This window comes from Hyperolius riggenbachi, chromosome 12 (genome assembly GCF_040937935.1).
Source record: "Hyperolius riggenbachi isolate aHypRig1 chromosome 12, aHypRig1.pri, whole genome shotgun sequence".
Lineage (NCBI taxonomy): Eukaryota > Metazoa > Chordata > Amphibia > Anura > Hyperoliidae > Hyperolius > Hyperolius riggenbachi.
Genome location: NC_090657.1, coordinates 160,886,121 through 160,907,939, shown reverse-complemented (window position 1 = coordinate 160,907,939; position 21,819 = coordinate 160,886,121). Strand labels below are relative to the sequence as shown.

The 21,819-nt window shown below is 46.1% G+C and overlaps 2 protein-coding genes across 36 annotated transcripts in view; one reads left to right on the top strand and one right to left on the bottom strand.

Annotated features, from left to right (window-relative positions):
• GATA5 (GATA binding protein 5) overlaps window positions 1–21,819 on the bottom strand; it is a 2,064,317-nt gene that overhangs the window by 856,818 nt on the left and 1,185,680 nt on the right. The gene's annotated exons all lie outside the window — the stretch shown is intronic.
• The window catches only part of SLCO4A1 (solute carrier organic anion transporter family member 4A1), a 113,046-nt gene that overhangs the window by 78,111 nt on the left and 13,116 nt on the right, over window positions 1–21,819 (top strand). For both annotated transcript variants that reach the window (XM_068262887.1, XM_068262888.1), the window contains exons 6-8: window positions 1,769–1,923; window positions 8,762–8,957; window positions 14,263–14,428. In XM_068262887.1, the coding sequence (XP_068118988.1) occupies window positions 1,769–1,923; window positions 8,762–8,957; window positions 14,263–14,428 (517 nt within the window). The remainder of the gene's footprint in view (window positions 1–1,768; window positions 1,924–8,761; window positions 8,958–14,262; window positions 14,429–21,819) is intronic.

The following is a 21,819-nucleotide window of genomic DNA, read 5'->3' as shown; positions in this document are numbered from 1 at the left end:
TAGGTTAGTTAGGTGGGTGCCCAGTATAGGTTAGCTAGGTAAATGCCGCCAGTATAGGTTAGGTAGGTGCCCAGTATAGGTTTGCTAGGTAGGTGCCCAGTATAGGTTAGCTAGGTAAATGTCCCCATTAGGTAGGTGCCCAGTATAGGTTAGCTAGGTAGGTGGCCAGTATAGGTTAGCTAGGTAGGTGCCCAGTATAGGTTAACTAGGTAAATGCCCCCAGTATAGGTTAGCTAGGTAGGTGCCCAGTATAGTTTAGTTAGGTAGGTGCCCAGTATAGGTTAGCTAGGTAGGTGCCCAGTATAGGTTAGCTAGGTAAATGCCCGTGGTATAGGTTAGCCTTCCCCAGCCGCCGCTCCTTCACCTCCTGGAGTCGGCGCCCGTCCTGCACTGTAGTCCACTCCCCTGATCCTCTTTGCAGCCGGGCATGCAGCACAGGCATCAGCTGTGACGGGAAGACAGCAGGGCGGCTCCCCAGATAACGTCGCGTATACAGGAAGTAGGTATTTCCTGTATACGCGCCTATTAAATCGGAGCCGCTCTCTTGTCTTCCCGTCACAGCTGATGCCTGTTCTACATGCCCGGCTGCGAAGAGGATCAGGGGAGCGGACTACAGTGCAGGACGGGCGCCGACTCCAGGAGGTAAAGGAGCGGCGGCCGTGCAGGAAAAGAGTCCATCCAGAGGCGGAGCAACGAAACGGAGTGATAGAGCGTCGCCACGCTCTATCACTTGTGCAGGAGGGAGGGCAGCGCAACCCTGGGACGGCAATAAAAGATGACGGGCGGAGCCTGGAGCGTGGCCGCGGGCCAAAATCAATGTTAATTAAAAAAGCATTGGCGGGCCAAATTTTATGGCCCACGGGCCAGAGTTTGACATGTGCTTTAACACAATGGAGCATGCATTTCACAGACTAAACTGCAAACAGAAAGGCCCAAACGGCAAATTAAAACCTCTGCAGTAAAGGTCTGGCAGAGCATTAAAAAGCATGTAACCCAGCAAAAGGTGTTTCAAACAAGTAGTAGAAATCAACATTTCATTTCCAGTTGTTTAATTTGTCCAATTACTTTGAGCCAGTGAAATGAAGGGATTATACTAAAAATTGTTTCCATTGCCTCATATCTTTATGCAATTGTTTAGTTCTCCCCACTGAATTAAAGCTGAAAATCTGCACTTCAACTGTGTCTGAGTTGTTCCATTTAAAATTCACTGTGGTAATGTACAGACCCAAAATTAGACAATAAGTTATGTCCAAATATTTATGAACCTAACTGTAGATGTAGGAAAAGTTTCTTATACTGAAACTTGGAAAATTACCTGGAGTCTGAGCCCACTGACGCAGTTGTGTCCGCTTTTCAGTTACACATCAGTGTCACAGATGCTAAAAAAAGATAGACGTGGACAACTGCGCTAGTGGGCTCAGGAACAATGTTGAACCAATGAAAATTCTCCCTGTTGCTAGGCAGAATTGGTCTGGTGCAGCCTATGGAGAGCCACGCTTCTGCTGGCCTCCAGGTTGTGGAAGGGACCAAGCGGCAGGACGAGCGGTGGCAGCGAGACAGGTGAGCAGCCGATGCGTATGTACCGATGTGATCGACGTGCAGACCAGAACGTGCCTTACCATCCACATCAGATCTGTGTCAAACGGATCAATTTTTCAGAAAACTGGATCTGTTTGACATGGATCCGATCTGGAACCTGACAAGTGTGGACCGACCCTAACTCACTACAGTGCCTCTTAAAGTGTCCTCTATATCCTCTCTTATTCAGGTCAGTGTTGCTGCTTCTCAGAAATCCTACTTTCATCTTCCTGTGCCTAGCCGGAGCCACTGAGGCCACCCTCATTACTGGGGTGTCAACTTTTGGACCAAAGTTTCTAGAATCTCAGTTTAGCCTGAGTGCATCAGATGCTGCTACTTTGTTTGGTAAGTTTTGAAGCCTGTATGTTGTAGAATACACAGCCTGGCATTCACAGGATGTGCAGGGAAAATATGTGCAGATAGAACTGAAGGGTGTTTTGGAAGTCATCAGATTTCCCACGTGATGTTACTGTCATGCACGGTATTTGGCAGCCATAACCCTCAGATGCATTTCTAAGAGCCTGGGAAACCTGTAGTATTACTAAGGGTATTAGTTTTGTAAGTACCTAGCATTTTGTGACTGACAAACGATTGTAATTGTGTCACAAAATGCTGCTAGTGGAAAAGGGTATACATCTCTGAATGCAGGCAATAAGACCTTCAGAGAGAATCTATATGCATGGTGCTATTGCAGCTACAGATAAATGGAGCTCCCATCTCAGCACCGGGGGAGTTTTGTATTGGAGAAGGAGAGTATCATCAGATAGAATTAGCAAGGTTTGAGGAGGCTGGAGGAAAGGAGAAATAGTATGTTCAGAAAAATTATGTTGACATGTCTCTTGTGAAGCCAGAGGGATGGTATAGAGCAGCTACAGAGCGGAACACACAGAAATGCATCTTTAGATTCAGAGAAATTTGTGGTTGGAAACACGACTGCAGATGTGAGGCTGTTACTGAAAGGTGGAAACCTTTCATGCATGATCTATTTAAGGCTTAATTCTAAGCAGAACAAATTGCTCTGTACTCCACTTGCCTATATCCCACTAGATCGAGCAAGTTGTAACCAGAGGTCTCCGAGTACCTTGAAATCAACATGAAGAGCCCAGTCCAAGCACATAGACAGGTGTGGCCAGCACTCTGGGGCAAAGCTTGTGTCGAGATCCAAATAGAGGCCCCTTGATGAGCTGATATTACTGTTTAGGGACACCTGAAGCAAGAGGGATATGGAGGCTGCCTTATTTTTCCTCTCAGGCCCTGTTTACACTTGGCCACTGAATCCCCCTGCGCTATTCTTCCCCGGGAAAAAGGGCATGCATGTTTTTGGAGAATTACTCAATTAACGCAGTTAGGCAAATAACTGTCAAAGAGCAAGCAAAATGTCATACATGGGAAGGCAACAGATCACAGGATCACAGGGATTTTAGCCACATTTCTATGTTTTCCTTCTATCCTCTGCAAGAGTTCAGGTCCACAAAAATTGCAGGCAGATAAGGTCCCTTGCAATTAGTTTATTACACAGTAGCTGAGATTAAACAAAACCATTCAGCATTAGGGAGGGGGACACTGTGCTTCAAACAGTTTAGAGAAGTCACACATGCTTAACCTTAACCAGGACAAACTGCAGGACAAAAAATGCTGCTTGTCTTTCTTAAGTTTTAGGCTGGCTTAGTGCAAAACAAAAAAAAAAACTTGTCTTTTTTTGCATACATTTTTTTCATAAAATTTGTGTTCATATGTGAATTTTCACATGCTTTTTTTTACCGCAACTGATGCATCTCAATGGGAATTTTCATGCTGTATACAAATTTATCCTGCAAGTAGTAATATAACAAAACAAACGCAATTTTGTGAATTATAGAAGAATTGCGATTCTCTATTGACTTTCATTATATGTGCGGTGAATGTGTTTTTGCACATTTGCAAAACGCATGTGAGTTTTAATAAGTGTGATCCCTGCCTCACTCCATGATCTCTTGAACGCAGGTTTCCTGAGCACTTTTAAGGCCCTTATACAGGAAACTGTGAGAGACAGATCAGAGTCACACGGCCACAGTGATGGTAGTAAATTGTATGCAGACTTCTTTAACACTGTGAAGGTCTGACACATGGTCATACGACTGTGAGAAAAGGCCCCCAAAACTCCCCCCTGTGAGGGCGGAAATATTCTGTGTGGTGAGATATCTTTCCAGCTAATGATTGGTGAGATGGGGGAACTTGGGTATTTGTCACATACGGCCTCATAGTCAGACCACTGCCGAGCAATAGTGAAACCAGGGCATGTTTCTCGCCACGTCTTGTGTGCTGTTACATCAATGGAGTGAGGAATACAGCTTGGTGTGCGTGAGTAATTGTGAATTCATGTGACAAACCCACTGTGACTCTTCATCTACAGTACATTTATGTGACTGATAAAACATAGGGCTGAGTGGGGGCACTAGACATTAGAGAGCTGTGTGTGGGAGAGAGAAGGCCACTAAACACCAGGAAACTGTATAGGGGAGGGGAACCACTAGACACCAGGGAGTTGTTTAGGGAAGGTAAGAGGACCACTAGACACCAGGAAGCTGTATAGAGGAGGGAGTGGGGGCAATAGACATTAGAGAGCTGTGTGTGGGAGAGAGAGGACCACTAAACACCAGGAAACTGTATAGGGGAGGGGAACCACTAGACACCAGGGAGTTGTATAGGGAAGGTAAGAGGACCACTAGACACCAGGAAGCTGTATAGAGGAGGAAGTGGGGGCAATAGACAGTAGAGAGCTGTGTGTGGGAGAGAGGACCACTAAACACCAGGAAACTGTATAGGGGAGGGGAACCACTAGACACCAGGGAGTTGTATATGGAAGGTAAGAGGACCACTAGACACCAGGAAGCTGTATAGAGGAGGGAGTGGGGCCAATAGACATTAGAGAGCTGTGTGTGGGAGAGAGAGGGCCACTAAACACCAGGAAACTGTATAGGAGATAGGAACTACTAGACAACAAGGAGTTGTATACGGAAGGTAAGAGGACCACTAGACACCAGAAAGCTGTATAGAGGAGGGAGTGGGGGCAATAGACATTAGAGAGCTGTGTGTGGGAGAGAGAGGGCGACTAAACACCAGGAAACTGTATAGGGGAGGGGAACCACTAGACACCAGGGAGTTGTATAGGAAAGGTAAGAGGACCACTAGACACCCGGGGAACTGTATAGGGGTTGGAGTGGTTAGACACCAGGGAACTTTATAAAGGAAGGTAGCCAGTAGACATTAAGGTTTACCCGTGACTTGGTCCCAGTGTTTCACCCAATTTCCACCCACTTTGTATTTGAGTTTGACACCAATGCTCTAGAGACTTGTACACATGCTCAATAACGGTCTCCCAGCATGTAAAATTTTAGGAATATTATAAATTGGATTATGGCACGTACATCCTAAGTGAGTAAGAACAGTAAGGTAATGCATTTAAATCACTGATGTACGTAATAGTACAAAAGTTTTGTAGTCATGTGACCACTGCCGTCCCAGAATAAGCCAATAGGTTGTTAACAGGTATCCAGTATAATGGCCTAGTTAGAGTCCAGTACACTCACATTATTGTACATTCACAATAGATATGTATCAAGCATCCTTTTCATCTAACCATGGACCGATATGTCCTCGACCAAAGTTGATCACTGATATGCAAAATATGATAGTGTATATATACACACACACAATACATATATATATATATATATATATATATATATATATATACATATATATATATATATATATATATATATATATATATATATATATATATATGCAAAACTATAATCCAAATGGATAGTTGGCCGTACAGGCACCCTGTAGGTCCAATAGCCATTGTAATCATAGAGCCAGAGAGTCAAAGTAGTGAAAAAGCATGCAAACATTTTATCAGCAACAAGGAAATAGAACATGTGCTCACTGCCGAGTATGAACAATGTCCAAAGTCCACAAAATTAGTATTAAGAAGTCAGCACAGATCAAAGAGGAATAAATACAGTCAATAAAACTTCACCACGGTGATATTCCAACCTCACATGGTTTCGTGGCCAACCATCACCAGAAAAAGAGTAAGAGGGGCTTACCAGCTGCCAACAACCCATATTATAAGGTTGTATGTCTCGCATTCAGTGGTAATCCTAACAAACCTCAAGCAGATATGGATCCAAACTTCCACCACTCCCTCACTCCGATATATGGTATGGTATGGTATCCAGGAAGGCCAATATATAAACACAACAAAAACCGGCAACTCTAAGTGTAAACCGTTTATTGTAAAAACAATCGATATAGACCATAAAAAAACAAGATAAAAACAAAGACTTACATACGGGGCCCAGGAACTGGGAACCCCTAATAAAAACTTGCGCATGTAAGCTGGTCCACAGCCAATAAGACATTAAAAGTGCTGCCTGTCTTTCCGACCGGTTTCACAATCTAGCGTCATCATCAGGGAATCCCTGATGTTTTTTCAGTTTTGCGTCCATCACTATTTACAAGCTTATAATTTTAAAAATGTTCGTAATATACCCTCTTAACATGCATATTAAAAAAAGTTTACACCCTTAGGTAACTATTTATGTTTTTTTATTATTATTATTATTGTAATTGTTTTTGTTTTTCATAAAAAAATGTATTTGGGTAATTTTTGGTGTGGGAATTAAACAGTTTATTTTAAATGTAATAATGTGGGTTTATTTTATAAAAACGAAAAAATGTATGTAGATGTAGTTTTACTATTTGGCCACAAGATGGCCACATTGAGATTTTTTTTTTCTTTTCTTTTAGCCTTGGAAGCGAAGTGCTCACTTCCAGGAAGCATATGGAGGACGGGAAACTTTTTTTTTTCTTAGAAAGACGGCGGTTTCTGATAAGAAGCCGTCGGTCTTTCTACCGGGGATTTAGATCAATGAATGGGAACTATTTTCCCATTCATTGATCTCCGGGCTAACAGGGGACCACACATGCATGCGCAACAGTGCGCAGCAGCCCTACAGCAGCTGCCCGGACGGCATCAATGGTTAAATAAGGATTACACTTTCTTGTGCAGATATTATGGGTTTTAAATGCCACTATTCTTTTATTTTATTTCTTTCTTTTCTATTTTTTTTTTATTTCTTGTGCTATAATTCTTAATTATGTTTGTATAAGAATGTAGCTCCTTTTTAGTGTCCAGTGTATATAAGCTGTGTTCTAAATTTTGTCAGAATACAGGAATCAGTCTAATGAAGGCTTCATAGCAGAAAGCTTACAGCTTTTCTTCTAAGTTAGCCAATAAATGGGACCATCCTGATTCAAAACTTCTTGCTTTTACTGATGGCTAACACGGTACAACACTACTGCTTCTACAACTCTGTTGTAATCAGTGGCAGAAGCCCAAGCAGTGCTGCATGGATGCAGGAGGGTGTATATTGAGGGGGATGAATTACATTTGTGAATATGTTTCAGTAAGAATGTTCTATACATTCAGTTGTTATTTTTAGACACATTTTGCATATCAAATTTATATTTAAATGGTGTTCCCAAGTTGTGTATAAGGCAGCATTCACACACAGAACCAATGTTAAGCAGTGGGCTAGTTGACATTTGAGGCCTTGTTCACATTGCGTTCCGTTTGCGTGTCTGTCCGCGTTTTTTCCTTTCCAGGCGCGTTGGTGGGAGATGCGTTTTTATGAAAAGCGCTTCTCTCGAGCGTTTTTTAATTCTCTCCCTGACGCAAGTCAGGAAGTGAACTATTTGACCCGGAAAAGAATAAATACAATGTATTTATTCTTAAGAACGCAAACGCTGCACAAAGCGATTTTGTGAGAGTTTTGCATTTTTCCTATATCTTCCATTGAGGTGTAATCGCCCCGAAAATGGTCCGCGCACCGCACGACCCGCGCTTATATGAACCTTTTCATAGACATTGCACAAGCGTTCGGGGGGCATTTTCAAAGCGCACGCGGTTGAAAAAAGTAAGAAAACGCCTACAGTGTGAACGAGCCCTCAATGCGTTTTTCACAAGCAGAGAAAAAAAAATGATGGCAGTGCAGCACTGGGTGCATTTCCCATATCAATTAGCTCATGTGAATAAAAGCATGTGTTTTCCCAAATGCAAACACACTTCCTATATGCTAACCAAAGGTTGTAAATAGGCACAGACCCAGAAACACCTGTGGGCTGTGGCTTAGTGTGGGCAGTGGCTTAGTGCGGTGGGTGTGGCGTGCGCGCACAGCTGTAGGAGCGTCCATGCATGCTAAAATATGCATCAATGCATCAGTGGCTTAGTGTGGGCAGTGGCTTAGTATGGGAGGCACAATTGTGCGTGGCGACTTAGTGTGTGCAGCTGCGTCTGTGCATACTAAAGTATGCAGGGATACACTGTGTGCAATGGCTTAGTATGGGCACCATAATTGTGGGTGGCAGCTGAGTGTGGGCGGCAGCTTATTGTGTGGTGGTTGTGGTGTGTGTGCAGATGCGTCTGTGCATACTAAAGTATGCAGGGATACACTGTGTGCAATGGCTTAGTATGGGCACCACAATTGTGGGTGGCAGCTGAGTGTGGGTGGCAGCTTATTGTGTGGTGGTTGTGGGGTGTGTGCAGCTGCGTCTATGCATACTAAAGTATGCAAGTTTTTTACCTGTGGCAGTGGTATGGGAGGCCCAATTGTGGGCGATGGCTTATTGTGGAGGATGTGGTGTGCAGTTGTAGATGTGTCCGTGCATACTAAAAACGGGGTAATTCTCCCACAATTCTCCACCTCCCTGGAACTATTGTCATTGGTTGAACTGACTATCTCAAGCTACATACACACTGTAGATTAAACTCAGCAATGGCGGTGATAGATACCACCTTGTACGAGAATCTAGCAAGTGTACAGGAGCTCCCATTGTTGCCTAATGATCCCATATGCCAGGTCTTTATCAGTGTCTGTCTTACTACCAGAAACAACTCCATTGTGATCTGCTAGTCATCCTTCCTCTACCCTCCATAGCAATAGAACGCATCACTAGCTTGGAGGCTAGCAAGGCATCTGTACAATACTCGGCACAAATTGCCGCCCAAGGTAAAAAAGGCCTGATCCTTTCAGGTGACAGTTATTAAAGGGGTGTACGTACATTTAATGCTTGTTGGTAGATGAAATGTTTACAGCCCAGGCTGATGTATTGTTTCATCTCTCCTCCCACACAGGATACTTGGTAGTTCCAGCCGGGGGTGGCGGAACCTTCCTGGGGGGATTTATAGTGAACAAGCTGAAACTTCATTGTTCGGGAGTCATCCGGCTGTGTGTGCTGTGCACTGCTCTCAGCCTCACATCAATCTTCATCTTCCTCATCAGCTGTCCCAACATGCACATGGCTGGAGTCACCACGCCTTACTACAACAGGTACCTGAGCTGAAAGGTTCTCTTTAATTCATTTTGTATGCATGAAACTCTGAGCATGCAGCATGTGCGTCTAGAGGAGAAAGATACTGCCTTAAAGTATACCTGAGATTAAAGCCATCTCAGTTACCATACTTACCTTGGTCTTCCTTAAGACCCCTTGAGGCTGCTCAGTCCCTCGCTGTCTCCCAATCCCTGTCACCCGCAATAGTGCTCGAAAGCCTGGCTAAGTCATGCTGCGTCTCGTAAACTGTGCAACTCGGGCAGGCGTGCTGCTGCAACTGGGAGCTTTCTGCGCTTGCGCGACGAAGTCATGCTTTTGGACACTATTTCAGGTGGCAGGAGCCACCCGGGGACACGGAGGGACTGAGCAGTCTCAAGAGGGCTTCAGGAAGCCCCAGGTAAGTATGGAACCTGAGTTTCACCTCAGGTTCTCTTTAAGGTGTCCACTAACAGTCCAATTGTTAGTGAAGAATTGTTTCAGAAATCAGATAAATGCGATAAAAAAAAAACATTGTAATACATATATGGTTTCACAGTCATGGGACCAATCTGTACTTCCTACGGATCACAACCAATTACTTTAAAGGAATACTGTAGGGGGGTCGGGGGAAAATGAGTTGAACTTACCTGGCATTTCTAATGGTCCCCCGCAGACATCCTGTGCCCGCGCAGCCACTTACCGATGCTGCGGGCCCGTCTCCTGTTCACTTCTGAAATTTCCGACTTTAAAGTCTGAAAACCACTGTGCCTGCGTTGCCGTGTCCTCGCTCCCGCTGATGTTACCAGGAGCGTACTACGCAGGCCCAGTATGGTCTGTGCCGGCGCACTGTGCTCCTGGTGACGTCAGTCGGAGCGAGGACAAGGCAACGCAGGCGCAGTGGTTTTCAGACTTTAAAGTCAGAAATTCCAGAAGTGAACCGGAGGTGGGGGAGCATCGGTGAGTGGCTGCGCGGGCACAGGATGTCTGCGAGGGACCATTAGAAGCCCCGGGTAAGTTCAACTTATTTTCCCCCGACCCCCCTACAGTATTCCTTTAAGAATCGTTCGCAGTCATTTGGGAACACCAATGGAGTTTATTTTCTGCCAATCTCATCACAATTATTTGATTACTCAAACGAATCTTCACTAAGAATTAGACCATTAATAGCCACCTGTGAAATTTGTCCAGGTTAACATGTAAATTGACACTTGAAAAGATTTCAGCAATCCTCACCAAAGTGCCTAAGGGAAAACGTGAAGGAAGCTCATGCTTCCATGCCTGGTTTGCTTGTTCTCCACTACTGATAGTCATTGAGATGCTAACAAGTCCAGTTTGCAAACATCTTGGAAATCCCCAAATAAGGTGCTGTTTATACTGCCTGTTTAGATTGTATAGAGCTTGGAATTGGGCTGAATTCTCCATGTCAGGCAAATTATTAGCATCTCATTGACCATATCCACCTCGGTAGAGGAACGCCTCTAGATCATGCAGAGGTTTCCCACATCCTCTGCAAGACCATCGATCCAGCACTGGGACCCTCTGGAAGTTCACAGCTGCCCTCCAGCCACACTGCGCAGGACGCCTTGAGCTAGCTCACTAGCACAGAGTCGACCAAACTCAGCAGAAAAAGCCAAGCTCGATTTGCACCATGCGACTGGGCCTGTCAACAGACGGGAGCGGGGCGGAACGCACTTTCCCACAAGCTCTTGTCCAAGAGGTTTGGGAGATCCCAGTGCTGGATCAATGGTGGAGAGAAGGGTGGGGGATGTGCCCATTTGGGGCACTTTATCTTCAGGTTCACTTTGAAAGGTTCTTGAATGTATAGATACAGTATAAGGGGTTATCATAGATACTGTGTTTTTGTGTGTGTTGCCTGTAAGTTTTGCAATTCATGTGTTCAATATCTCATGGGTAGAAAGTCAGTGCTCTGAATATTCCTTCCTCGGTGTCATTTCTACACAGTTGCGAGAGAAACAAGAAATAGGACTCAAAGATCTTTCTGTCTCCAGGAGCCTCAAACAACGAGAAAATAGAGACAACAGTAACCGTGAGCCTCTAAGTCTAACAATAGGAGAACGTGCAGTTATACTCACAGACTCAGCCACTGAAAAAGACCTGCAGAGTATTTGTCCCCTTCTCTATCCAGGCCCAGGGTCAATTCTAGTCCCAGTGGGGCAAAATGAACCTGGGCACTCCCCTTAAATCCCCCCACCCCTTGTAAGCAGCATTAGGGTCCTCTTTGCAAATTCACCCCACCAGTTGCCCTCAAGCACTGCCAGACTTCCCCCAGGCCTCTCCCCAACTTTATTTCTGTCCCCTGGGCCCCTGTAGTGTTGTCGGGAGCATGGTGACTGACCTCCATCAGTCCGTGCACTCCAGTCTTAATCCTTGCATGGTCGCCTGTCCTCCTTGACCTGGAGCATGTTATTACATAACATGTTGGCAACCGGGTCACTGAGAAGGGCCGCCCCCGCAAGGATAAAGATGGCAGTGCACAGACTAAGGGTGGCAGCTGGACAGGGGAGTCACAAATAAATGGACCTGGAAGTGCTTGTGGGCCCTGGGGTGTTTGCCCCTGTGGAAGCGCATGTCCTGGTCTACTTTTAGTCCTCTCAGGTGAAAATGGTGGCCAACAACGAAAACCTGCTGGACCCAGAGACACTGGAGCTCTAACACTTATGGGTAATAGATGTGCCCAAAGAAAAAACATTAGTAAGGTGGTGGCAAGGGTGTGTGGACAATCAACAAGCACTCACCTTAAAGATATAGATAGCCTCCAGGAGGAGAATAGAGAGCATACACACGCCTTCTGCCACCTGGTGTCACTAATACCCGAGGAAGCAGGTTTATTTCTGTGGGTGTCTCTGATGTTCTTTAGAGGGAATCTGAACTGAGAGGAGTATGGGGGCTGCCATATGCATTTCCTGTTTAACAATACCAGTTGCCTGGCAGCCCTGTCGATCTTTCTGGCTGCAGTAGTGTCTAAATCACACACCTGAAACAAGTATGCAGCTAATCCAGTCAGACTTCAGTCAGAAACATCTGATCTACATGCTTGCTCAGGGTCTACGGCTAAAAGTATTAGAGGCAAGGGATCAGCAGCACGGCCAGAAATCTGCATTGGTCAAAAGGAAATAAATATGTCTGCCTCTATATTCCTCTTACTTCAAGTGTCCTTTAAAGTAAAAAAGGAGCAATGACTGGTTGCTGTGAGCAACAAGCACAAATACTTGGCATATAAGAGAAGCTAGGCTGCAGTCATCCCTCGAAGGATAGGTAGAGGTAGGACATGTGACCTAGTCATAATTGGGGATGGTCAATGAATGCAAATAGTTCAGAGTTGATGCAGGGTTATGCAAATTTATTTCTATATAAATATTGTTTGGTCCTTTTTCAAGCTGCATTCATTTGCATAATCCTGCATTTGAGCTGAATTAAAACTGAAGAGAGAAGAATATAGAGGCTGTTATATGAATTTCCTTTTAACCAATACTAGTTGCCTGGCAGCCCTGCTAATCTATGTAGCTGCAGTTGTGTCTGAATCACACCTGAAACAAGCATGCAGCTAATCTTGTCAAATCTGACAATAATGTCAGGAACACATGATCTGCTGCATGCTTGTTCAGGGTCTATGGCTAAAGGTATTAGAGGCAGAGCCTAGCAGGATCAGCAGGACAGCCAGGCAACTGGTATCACTTATAAGGAAAAAAAATATGGCAGCCTCCATATCCCTCTTGCTTCAGTTGTCCTTTTACTAAATATCTCATCGACCTTCCCTAGTCATAACCTGTTTGCTATGGATACACATACTTTATCCATGCTTTATTCTGTACAGCATCTAGCATCATGGTTGTATTGTATTGGCTGTTTACGGTATGTATCCCAGTGCAAAACCTGTCTCCAGCGCCCTCTTGTGGTGGTCAGGAGAAGCTGCTGCATCAGAAAGTACACTGCGGTTCTGGATGCTTGCTTGGCTTAACAAGGGTGAAAAGGGATAATTTGCATATTTAGTAGGTGTGTATTGTGGGTAACCACAAATGTTCATTTATAACTGAATTATTGCAAATTTCCTTCTGTTTTAAGAAGGCAATTACACCAAGCTTTGCTTTTTTAGTAGGAGGGCTTTTTGGTTCCTTTTATCCCCCTATACATTCCTAGTAGTTTGGGTCACCCTGAGCTGCTTGGTTACTCTGATGGACAGAGAAACACAGACTTCTCTGAGGGAAAGCTGAATCAAAATATTCAGCAAATTACTATATTATTGTGTATGAATATAGCACTGGCATCTTCTGCAGCACTTTACAGAGTGCATAGTAATGTCACTGACTGTCCCCAGAGGAGCTCACAATCTAATCCTACTATAGTCATAGTCTAATGTCCCTACCTTATTATTATTATTATTATTATTATGTATTTATATAGCACTGACATCTTCTGCAGCACTGTACAGATTACATAGTCATGTCTGTGACTGTCCTCAGAGGACAATAAGTAGGGATAATAAAAATTGCACCCTGCAGAAAGAAAACACAGAGACAACAGGAGCCCAAATGGTGCAGTATGTCACAGTACCAGAAGTATGTAAAATATGCCGATGAATTATACTCACAAAGGTGGGTTGCAGAAGGGCAACCGACCACTAGAAGCAGGTGGAGATGTATAACCTCGACTCCACTCGGGTGACCAGACGGAGCTGGTGATGGTCGCACTCTTGAAAAAAGCAAACCTCAAATGACCTAAATTGGCCAAAGAGGGTTGATCCCCCTCCAAAAGGAGGGTGAAGGCACAAGGTAAAGGGGGAAGAGGCCTTTTTAACATATTTTATCTTCTCTGGGCGCCTCTTTCCCCTTTATCCTGTCCTCAGAAGAGCTCACACTCTAATCCTACCATAGTCATAGTCTGATGACTTACCATATTATTATTATGTATTTCTATAGCACTGGCATCTTCTGCAGCACTTTACATGGTACATAGTCATGTCACTGACTGTCCTCAGAGGAGCTCACAATCTAACCCCTACCATAGTCATAGTCTAATGTCCTACTATATTATTATCATTGTGTATTTATATACCACGGACATCTTCTGCAGCGCTGTACAGAATACAATACATAGTCATCTCACTTCCTGTCCTCAAAGGAGCTTACAGTCTAATACCTACCATAGCCATGTCAATTTGAGTCTAGAGCCAATTTAAGGGCAAACAGCTGTGTGATCACATACACTCAGAATAATTACATTTCTTGTTTTTTCCGCATAAAATGAAAATAAGACTCATGCAGACAGCATAGTGTGGCTGTAAGCTCTTGTGTGTTTCCTCTGCAGTGTACTGCTGACGGACAGCCACAATCTCTCCTCCACGTGTAACACGGACTGCCATTGTTCACATGACCACTACAGCCCCGTCTGCGGAGCAGATAATATCACGTACTATTCCCCCTGCTATGCCGGCTGCTCAGGACCCTACACAGACCACGGCAATGGAAGGAAGGTAACTTATAAACACTATTTACACATGGAGGATCACTCCATCCACAGCTTATAGATCAGTGACTGTACTGGTGAGTGGTATAACCCACATCCTTAACCACTTGCCGACCAGGGGAATTTTTACTGATCGGTGCTGCGTGGGCTCTACAGCCCGCAGCACCGATCAGCAGTGCAGCAGGGCGATCAGACTACCCCCCTTTTTTCCCCACTAGGGGGATGTCCTGCTGGGGGGGTCTGATCGCCGCCGGCCATTAGTGGGTAGCGGGGGGGGGCTCCTCAAAGCCCCCCTCCGCAGCGTTTTGTGCGCTCCCTCCCTCCCCTTACCTCCCTCTCCCTTGCTGGGCTGCGCAGGACGGATAACCGTCCTGCGCATTGTGGGATAGGCTTCAGCCTATCATATGGCGGCGATCCCCGGCCAATCAGAGGCCGGGGATCGCCGATCTGACTTACGGCGCTGCTGCGCAGCAGCGCCGTATGATGTAAACAGCGGGGATTTCTTCCCCGCCTGTTTACATTTTGCCGGCGAGCCGCTATCGGCGGCTCTCCGGCTGTTCACGGAGACACCCTCCGTGAACTGACATGGAAAGGCCGCTCGATCGAGCGGCCGTTTCCATGGTAACCCGCAGACGACCAGTTTACGCCAATCGGCGTTAGCTGGTCGTCAAGAGGTTAAAGTGAACCTAAAGCCGGTAAAAAAAAATGAGATTAACTCACCTGGGGCCTCCCTCAGCCCCCAGCAGCCGATCGGTGCCCTCGCAGCTCCGCTCCGATGTCCCAGGACCCGCCGGCGAGCACTTCCGGTTTCACCGGCCGACAGGCACGGGAACGCGAGTGATTGTTCGCGTTCCCAGCCTGTATATCGCCCCCTATGCTGCTATTGCGACCTCCTGGCCGCAATAGCAGCATAGGGGGAGATATACAGGCTGGGAACGCGAACAATCACTCGCGTTCCCATGCCTGTCGGCCGGTGACGGCGAAACCGAAATTGCTCGCCGGCGGGTCCTGGGACATCGAAGCGGAGCTGCGAGGGCACCGATCGGCTGCTGGGGGCTGAGGGAGGCCCCAGGTGAGTTAATCTCAATATTTTTTTACCGGCTTTAGGTTCACTTTAAGGCTGCTTTCACAGTGGGACATTACAGGCGCACGTTAGAGCAGCCTGTCACGCACCCCACTGCACAGTAATGAAAAATCAATGTGCTATTCACAGTGCCCACGTTGCGTTACATTGTAACGCTGCACCTCAAGAGAACGTACTGCATGCAGTACTTTATACGCGGCTAAGCCGCAATAGACTGCTTGCACATGCTCAGTAATGTTGGGGAGGAGGAGAGAGCGGCTAGGCACATGGCTAATTAATATTCACTGCACGGTGTGACGTGTAGGGTTTACTTCCTGGAGCGGCCGCTCTGTGTGGCGATTGGCTGGCGGCACCACGTGATGCCGCATGCGTCCAAGAGGACGCATCACGGACGCCAGAGTGAGCTGCACAATGCGGCTCAGTCTGACGTCCACATCCAGCACCACCAGGCGTTGCATTAGGGGCACGTTATGCGACCATAACGTTCCCTAAAACGCAACATCTTGCTGTGAAAGTAGCCTAAAGGATACCTTAGCACTAAATTAAAGGGACACTTAAGTCAAACAAAAAAAAAATGACTTTTACTCACCTGGGGCTTCCAATAGCCCCCTGCAGCTGTCCGGTGCCCTCGCCGTCTCCATCCGATCCTCCTGGCCCCGCCGGCAGCCATTTCCTGTTTCAGTGACAGGAGCTGACAGGCTGGGGACGCGAGTGATTCTTCTTGTTCCTGGCCACAATATCGCCATCTATGCTGCTATAGCATATATCATATACCATATAGCAGCATAGAGGGTGCTAATGTGTCTGGGAACGCGAAGAATCACTCGCGTCCCCAGCCTGTCAGCTCCTGTCACCGAAACAGGAAGTGGCTGCCGGCGGGGCCAGGAGGATCGGAGGGAGACGGCGAGGGCACTGGACAGCTGCAGGGGACTATTGGAAGCCCTAGGTGAGTAAAACTCATTTTTTTTTGTTTGACTTAAGTGTCCCTTTAAATGAAAAAAGGATGCCTAATGTGTATGGGGAGCTGTAAGAATCCTTACCGCATCTCCTGTGCCCTGACATCTCTCTCCATTCTCCAGTAATAATTCAAGTCTCAAAAAACTCCCAAACATTTAAATCCCATTCCTATTTGCTCACTCTTTCCCTCCTCTTACTTGCAAGTTGGTGATATATCACCTAATCCTGGGCCACAGCTTGCTGCCAGACAAGCATCCCCAGCTGACTTGCTTCACACACCTCACAGCATTCTGTCCACAAATAACCCGAACATCCATCTTCGCCCCACCTCATTTCCATCCATCCATCCCACAAACACATGCTCCCCCTACCCTGCGGTCTATGGAATGTCAGATCTGTCCGCAATAAACTTACAGCAGTCCACGACCTCTTCATCTCCAAAACCCTCACCATCCTCGCACTCACAGAGACATGGCTCACCTCCTCGGACTCTGTCGCAGAAGCTGCCCTCTCCTATGGTGGTCTTCACCTCAGAGACACACCGCCCAGACCAGACAACAGGACTGGAGGAGGGGTATGTCTTCTCCTCTCCCCATCCTGCACCTTCCGTGTCCTCACCCCACCTCCCTCGCTACAATTTACATCATTCGAGGCTCACACCATCCGCCTCTACAATCCCCTCCCAGCCATTGTTGCAGTCTTATATCGCCCTCTGTTCAATGCCTCCCTTTCTCGACAACCTTGCCTCCTGGCTCCCACACATCCTCTCATCCGACCTCCCCACCATCATCCTTGGGGATTTCAACATTCCCATCGATGAACCTAACAACTCCATTGTGACCCGGCTACTCAGTACTGCAACCTTCTCACAGAAGGCACCTACCCACCCACCCGCCCACCCACCTGGTCGATGGCAGCGAGATCTACGTCAGCTCAACCCTAGTGTCCTAGCCGATCCCCTCCATTCCCTCTCCTCTCTCCCCACCCAAACCTGTCCTAATCTTGCTGCATCTCAGTATCGTCAAACCCTCTATTCGGCCCTAGAGGAAGTTGCTTCCCCAATATTTTGTCGCAACCGCCCCCCTAACCCCCAGCCGTGGCGCACTACCCATACTTGCAACCTCCAGAGGGTAACACGCCAATGAACGGAAATTGAGGAAAACTCAACTTAATCAGGATTTTCTACAGTATAAGGCTAACCTGCTACATTTCCACACTGCCCTTGCTGATGCAAAGCAGGAATACTTCACCAAGCTTATCGGAGCTCAAGCTTCCAACCTCCGGTGTCTCTTTGCCACTTTCAACTCCCTGCTTAAACCCAACCCCCCACCCTCCATTTCCACCCTCTCTGCCACAGATTTACCCACCCACTTCACCAACAAAATTGTCTCCATTCGTCATAAAATATCAAGCCTTCAATCCTCACCTCTCATCCAGCTCCTCCTCCATCCTATCCTCCCCTCACCTCTTTCAGTCCTACTACCATTGAGGAAGTCAAGCACCTACTGCATACTTCCCATACCACTACCTCCCCCCTTAACCCAGTCTCTTCTGACTTACTCCGTCCTCACTTTCCGGATTTGGCCCCAGGCCTCACTGCCCTGTTTAACCTCAGCCTATCCACAGGCACCTTCCCCTCAGACTTCAAGCAGGCCACTGTACTACCCCAAGGCTCAGTCCTTGGCCCCCTACTGTTCTCCCTATACACATCCTCCATTGGCAAGGTTATCTTATCCATGGGTTTTAACTATCATCTGTATGCAGATGACACCCAGATCTACCTCCACACCCCTGACCTATCCACGACTACCATGGACAAGGTCCCCTCCTGCCTATCAGCCATCTCCTACTGGATGTCTGCTAGGTTTCTGAAACTAAACCTGGACAAAACAGAATTTATGATCTTCCCACCCCGGCCATCCCTGACCCTCCCAGATGTGAATGTCACTGTTAACCACACTACGAATCGCTCGCTGTCTGGGTGTCACCCTGGACTCCGCACTCTCCTTCACCCCCCACATCCAAAACCTCACAAAGTCCTGCAACTTCCACCTCCCTAACATCTGCAAGATCTGCCCTTTCCTGACCTCTGTCACCACCAAACTCCTCATCCATGTCCTCATAATTTCCTGGCTTGACTACTGCAACGCCCTTCTGTCTCGTCTCCATATGACTCAAAATTGCCCCGCTGCAGTCCAGCATGAATGCGGCAGCCAGAATTATCCACTCCTCCCATCGCTCCAGCACAGAAGTTCCCCTCTTTGAATCCCTCCACTGGCTTCCTGTCCAATCCAGAATCAGATTCAAGTTACTGTGTCTGGCCCACAAATCTGTCCACAAAACCTGCCTAACCTACATTTCCAATCTTACCCAGAGGTACACACCTAACCGCTCACTCCGCTCCTCCAATTAACCTACGCCTGACTGCCCCCCGCCTTACCCAATCCCATGCACGCCTCCAGGACTTCTCAAGAGCTGCTCCAACACTATGGAACTCCCTACCTCCTCCCATTACAGTTTCCCCCTCCTTCAACATCTGCAAGAAGACCTTCAAAACTGGCCTTTTTATTCTGGTCTACCCCCCTCACTAGTGCTCTAAACCCACAGCTGAACTCTGGTTCCATACCTTGCATGTCCCTACCTCTCCCTCTAGATTGTAAGCCTTTAGGCAGGGTCCTCCTCCTTGTGTCTCCTACCTGTTCATGCACCTTCATTACCGTACACCCATCCTATGGATCTGAGTGAACTCAACTTGCCTAATCTCCATGCGCCCATCCAGTGACCAAGCATTACCTTGTACTCATACTGTGCTGTGCATGTATTCCTGTATTGTCATATTGCTGTATGCAACCCCTAATTATTGTCTGTAACCCTAATTAATGTGCAGCGCTGCGTAATATGTTGGCGCTTTATAAATACTATAAATAAAATAAGTCTTCTTCCTGGTTGGCGGTGTCGGTGACCTCCAACCTAGACACACTGTGCTTTGCCTGCGCAGTATGTCTGATAGGGCTCATTGCGACCACGCCAACGTCATATGGCATCCCCGGGGAGCGCGGACATACTGTGCAGTATGTCCGGGTCGGAGGTCACCATCCAAGAAGAAGAATTGGATTATTACTGGCCAATGGAGGGAGACGCCGGGGCACAGGTGGTGCGGTAAGGATCCGCACAGCTCCCCATACACACATTAGGCATCCTTTTTTAATTTAGCGCTAAGGTATCCTTTAAAAGGAACCCAAGGTGAGAGTGAAAGGGAGGCTGCCATATTCATTTCCTTTTAAGCAATACCAGTTGCCTAGCCACCCTGCTGATCTCTTTGGCTGCATTAGTGTCTGAATCACAAATCTGAAACAAGTATGCAGCTAATCTTGTCATATTTTTGTCAGAAACACCTGATCTGCATGCTTGTTCAGGGTCTATGGCTAATTGTATTAGAGGCAGAGGATTATGGGGACAGCCAGGCAATGATCATTGTTTATACACAAATAAATATGTCAGCCTCCTTATGTCCCTCACCTCAGGTTCCCTTTAAGGTGTAGCCGTGATGGATCTCAGGTCAAAAAACACATCTGCCTCTGGAAGCTGCAGCGGCTTCCCATGCTGTCCTCCGGACCCCCGTTGCTGATCGTGGACCCCTGAAAGAAATCTGACAAGAGAGCCATACTGTGGCTACACAAGCATGGTGGTGCCTTCACAGTAAGCCATAGCAACTTGTGCATGTGCTACTGCGCAGAAGCAGCCACGCTCATACATGAGGCGGAGCTCGGCTGCGATCTTCAGGAGGGGCCCGGGCAGTGGTGAGCTGGCTGGCGTGGTGAGCCTCTACTGATCCAGAGACCTCCCTCTTCTTAAGTATCTGTTTGATCCGAGACTCATCCCAGGTTTACATTAAGGTGGCCACATGTTACATTTTTATATTTTTTTAATTTGAGAATGAAGATTGTTTTTTACCATTGATTGTAACTGGGGAAAAATCTATGCAGCACTCACACACATATTACATTTTTCTCCAATTATGAAAAAAATGATCGAAAACTCCCCAGAAAATAATTGTATAAAAAAAAATCAAGAGATTTACACCATTCACATTTTCTGAAAAAAATACATTTTTTCTGGACAAATAACCATTTTTTTAATAAAATTTAAAACAGGTTTTTATTATATCGCTTATGACCACGTTTAGAGCAGTTTTCCATAATACACGGGTTTACTGTGATTTGATTTCAATGGTCTATCAGGGACGGGGCTGTGGTCTATTGGCTGCCCATAACATTGCACAGTGCAATCTATTGAAAGTTGCTTGACAGTGTATGGAAGAAATTAACTCCTTTCAGAGAAGAATCAATCCTTCCAGACAATTGGGGGAAAATCTGTGCATGTATGGCTAGTCTAGCTTTATTCAGTATCTACTGGTGTAGAGTAGTAGTCCAAGTGAAAAGGCAACAACACACGATACAATAAAATGATCCAATTTTATGGCAATTCAATTAAAACGATCAATTGTGCAGAAAAATAAAGAGCTTTTCTTCTTATTCATTTGAGAAATCTGATCGAATGTCCCATTTTTTTCATTGAAAGTTGAGCAGGTTTTACTGATCAGTCTTTATGAAACACATTTCTTTAAAATGGCCTACCCCACATCTACCACACTCTAATGCTTCATACACACTTGAGATAAAAGTCTTTGGAAAAGGCAAGATCACAGACTAATTTTACCCCCTTCCATGTAGTATGAGAGCCATACTCTACACAGTCTATTCTATGGACCTGCACTCCCCATCAGATAAAATCTTTGCAAGATGCTGCACACAAAGATGCCCGTACACATTCAAAAGATCATTATCTGCAAAAGATCTGTTCCTGCAAAATATCCATTCCTGCAAAATGCATTCATAGTCTATGAGATCTGCAGATCATCATACACACTTGGTTTAACAGACAATTATCTGCAGATCAGATTCACCAGGGTGGATTTTCAGATCTGCAGATGATTGCCAGATATGCAGATGAAGTCTGTTAAACAAGGTGTGTATGATGATCTGCAGATCTCATAGACTATGAATGCATTTTGCAGGAATGGATATTTTGCAGGAACAGATCTTTTGCAGATAATGATCTTTTGAGTGTGTACGGGCATCTGTGTGTGCAGCATCTTGCAAAGATTTTATCTGATGGGGAGTTCAGCTCCATAGAAAAGACTGTGTAGAGTATGTCTCTCATACTATATGGAATGGGGTAAAATTGGTCTGTGATCTTTCATTTTCCAAAGACTGTTATCTCAAGTGTGTATGAAGCATTACTCTCTCAGTCAACCACCTTTTCCACAACCCTACCGTATGTGTCCCTCCCCCACC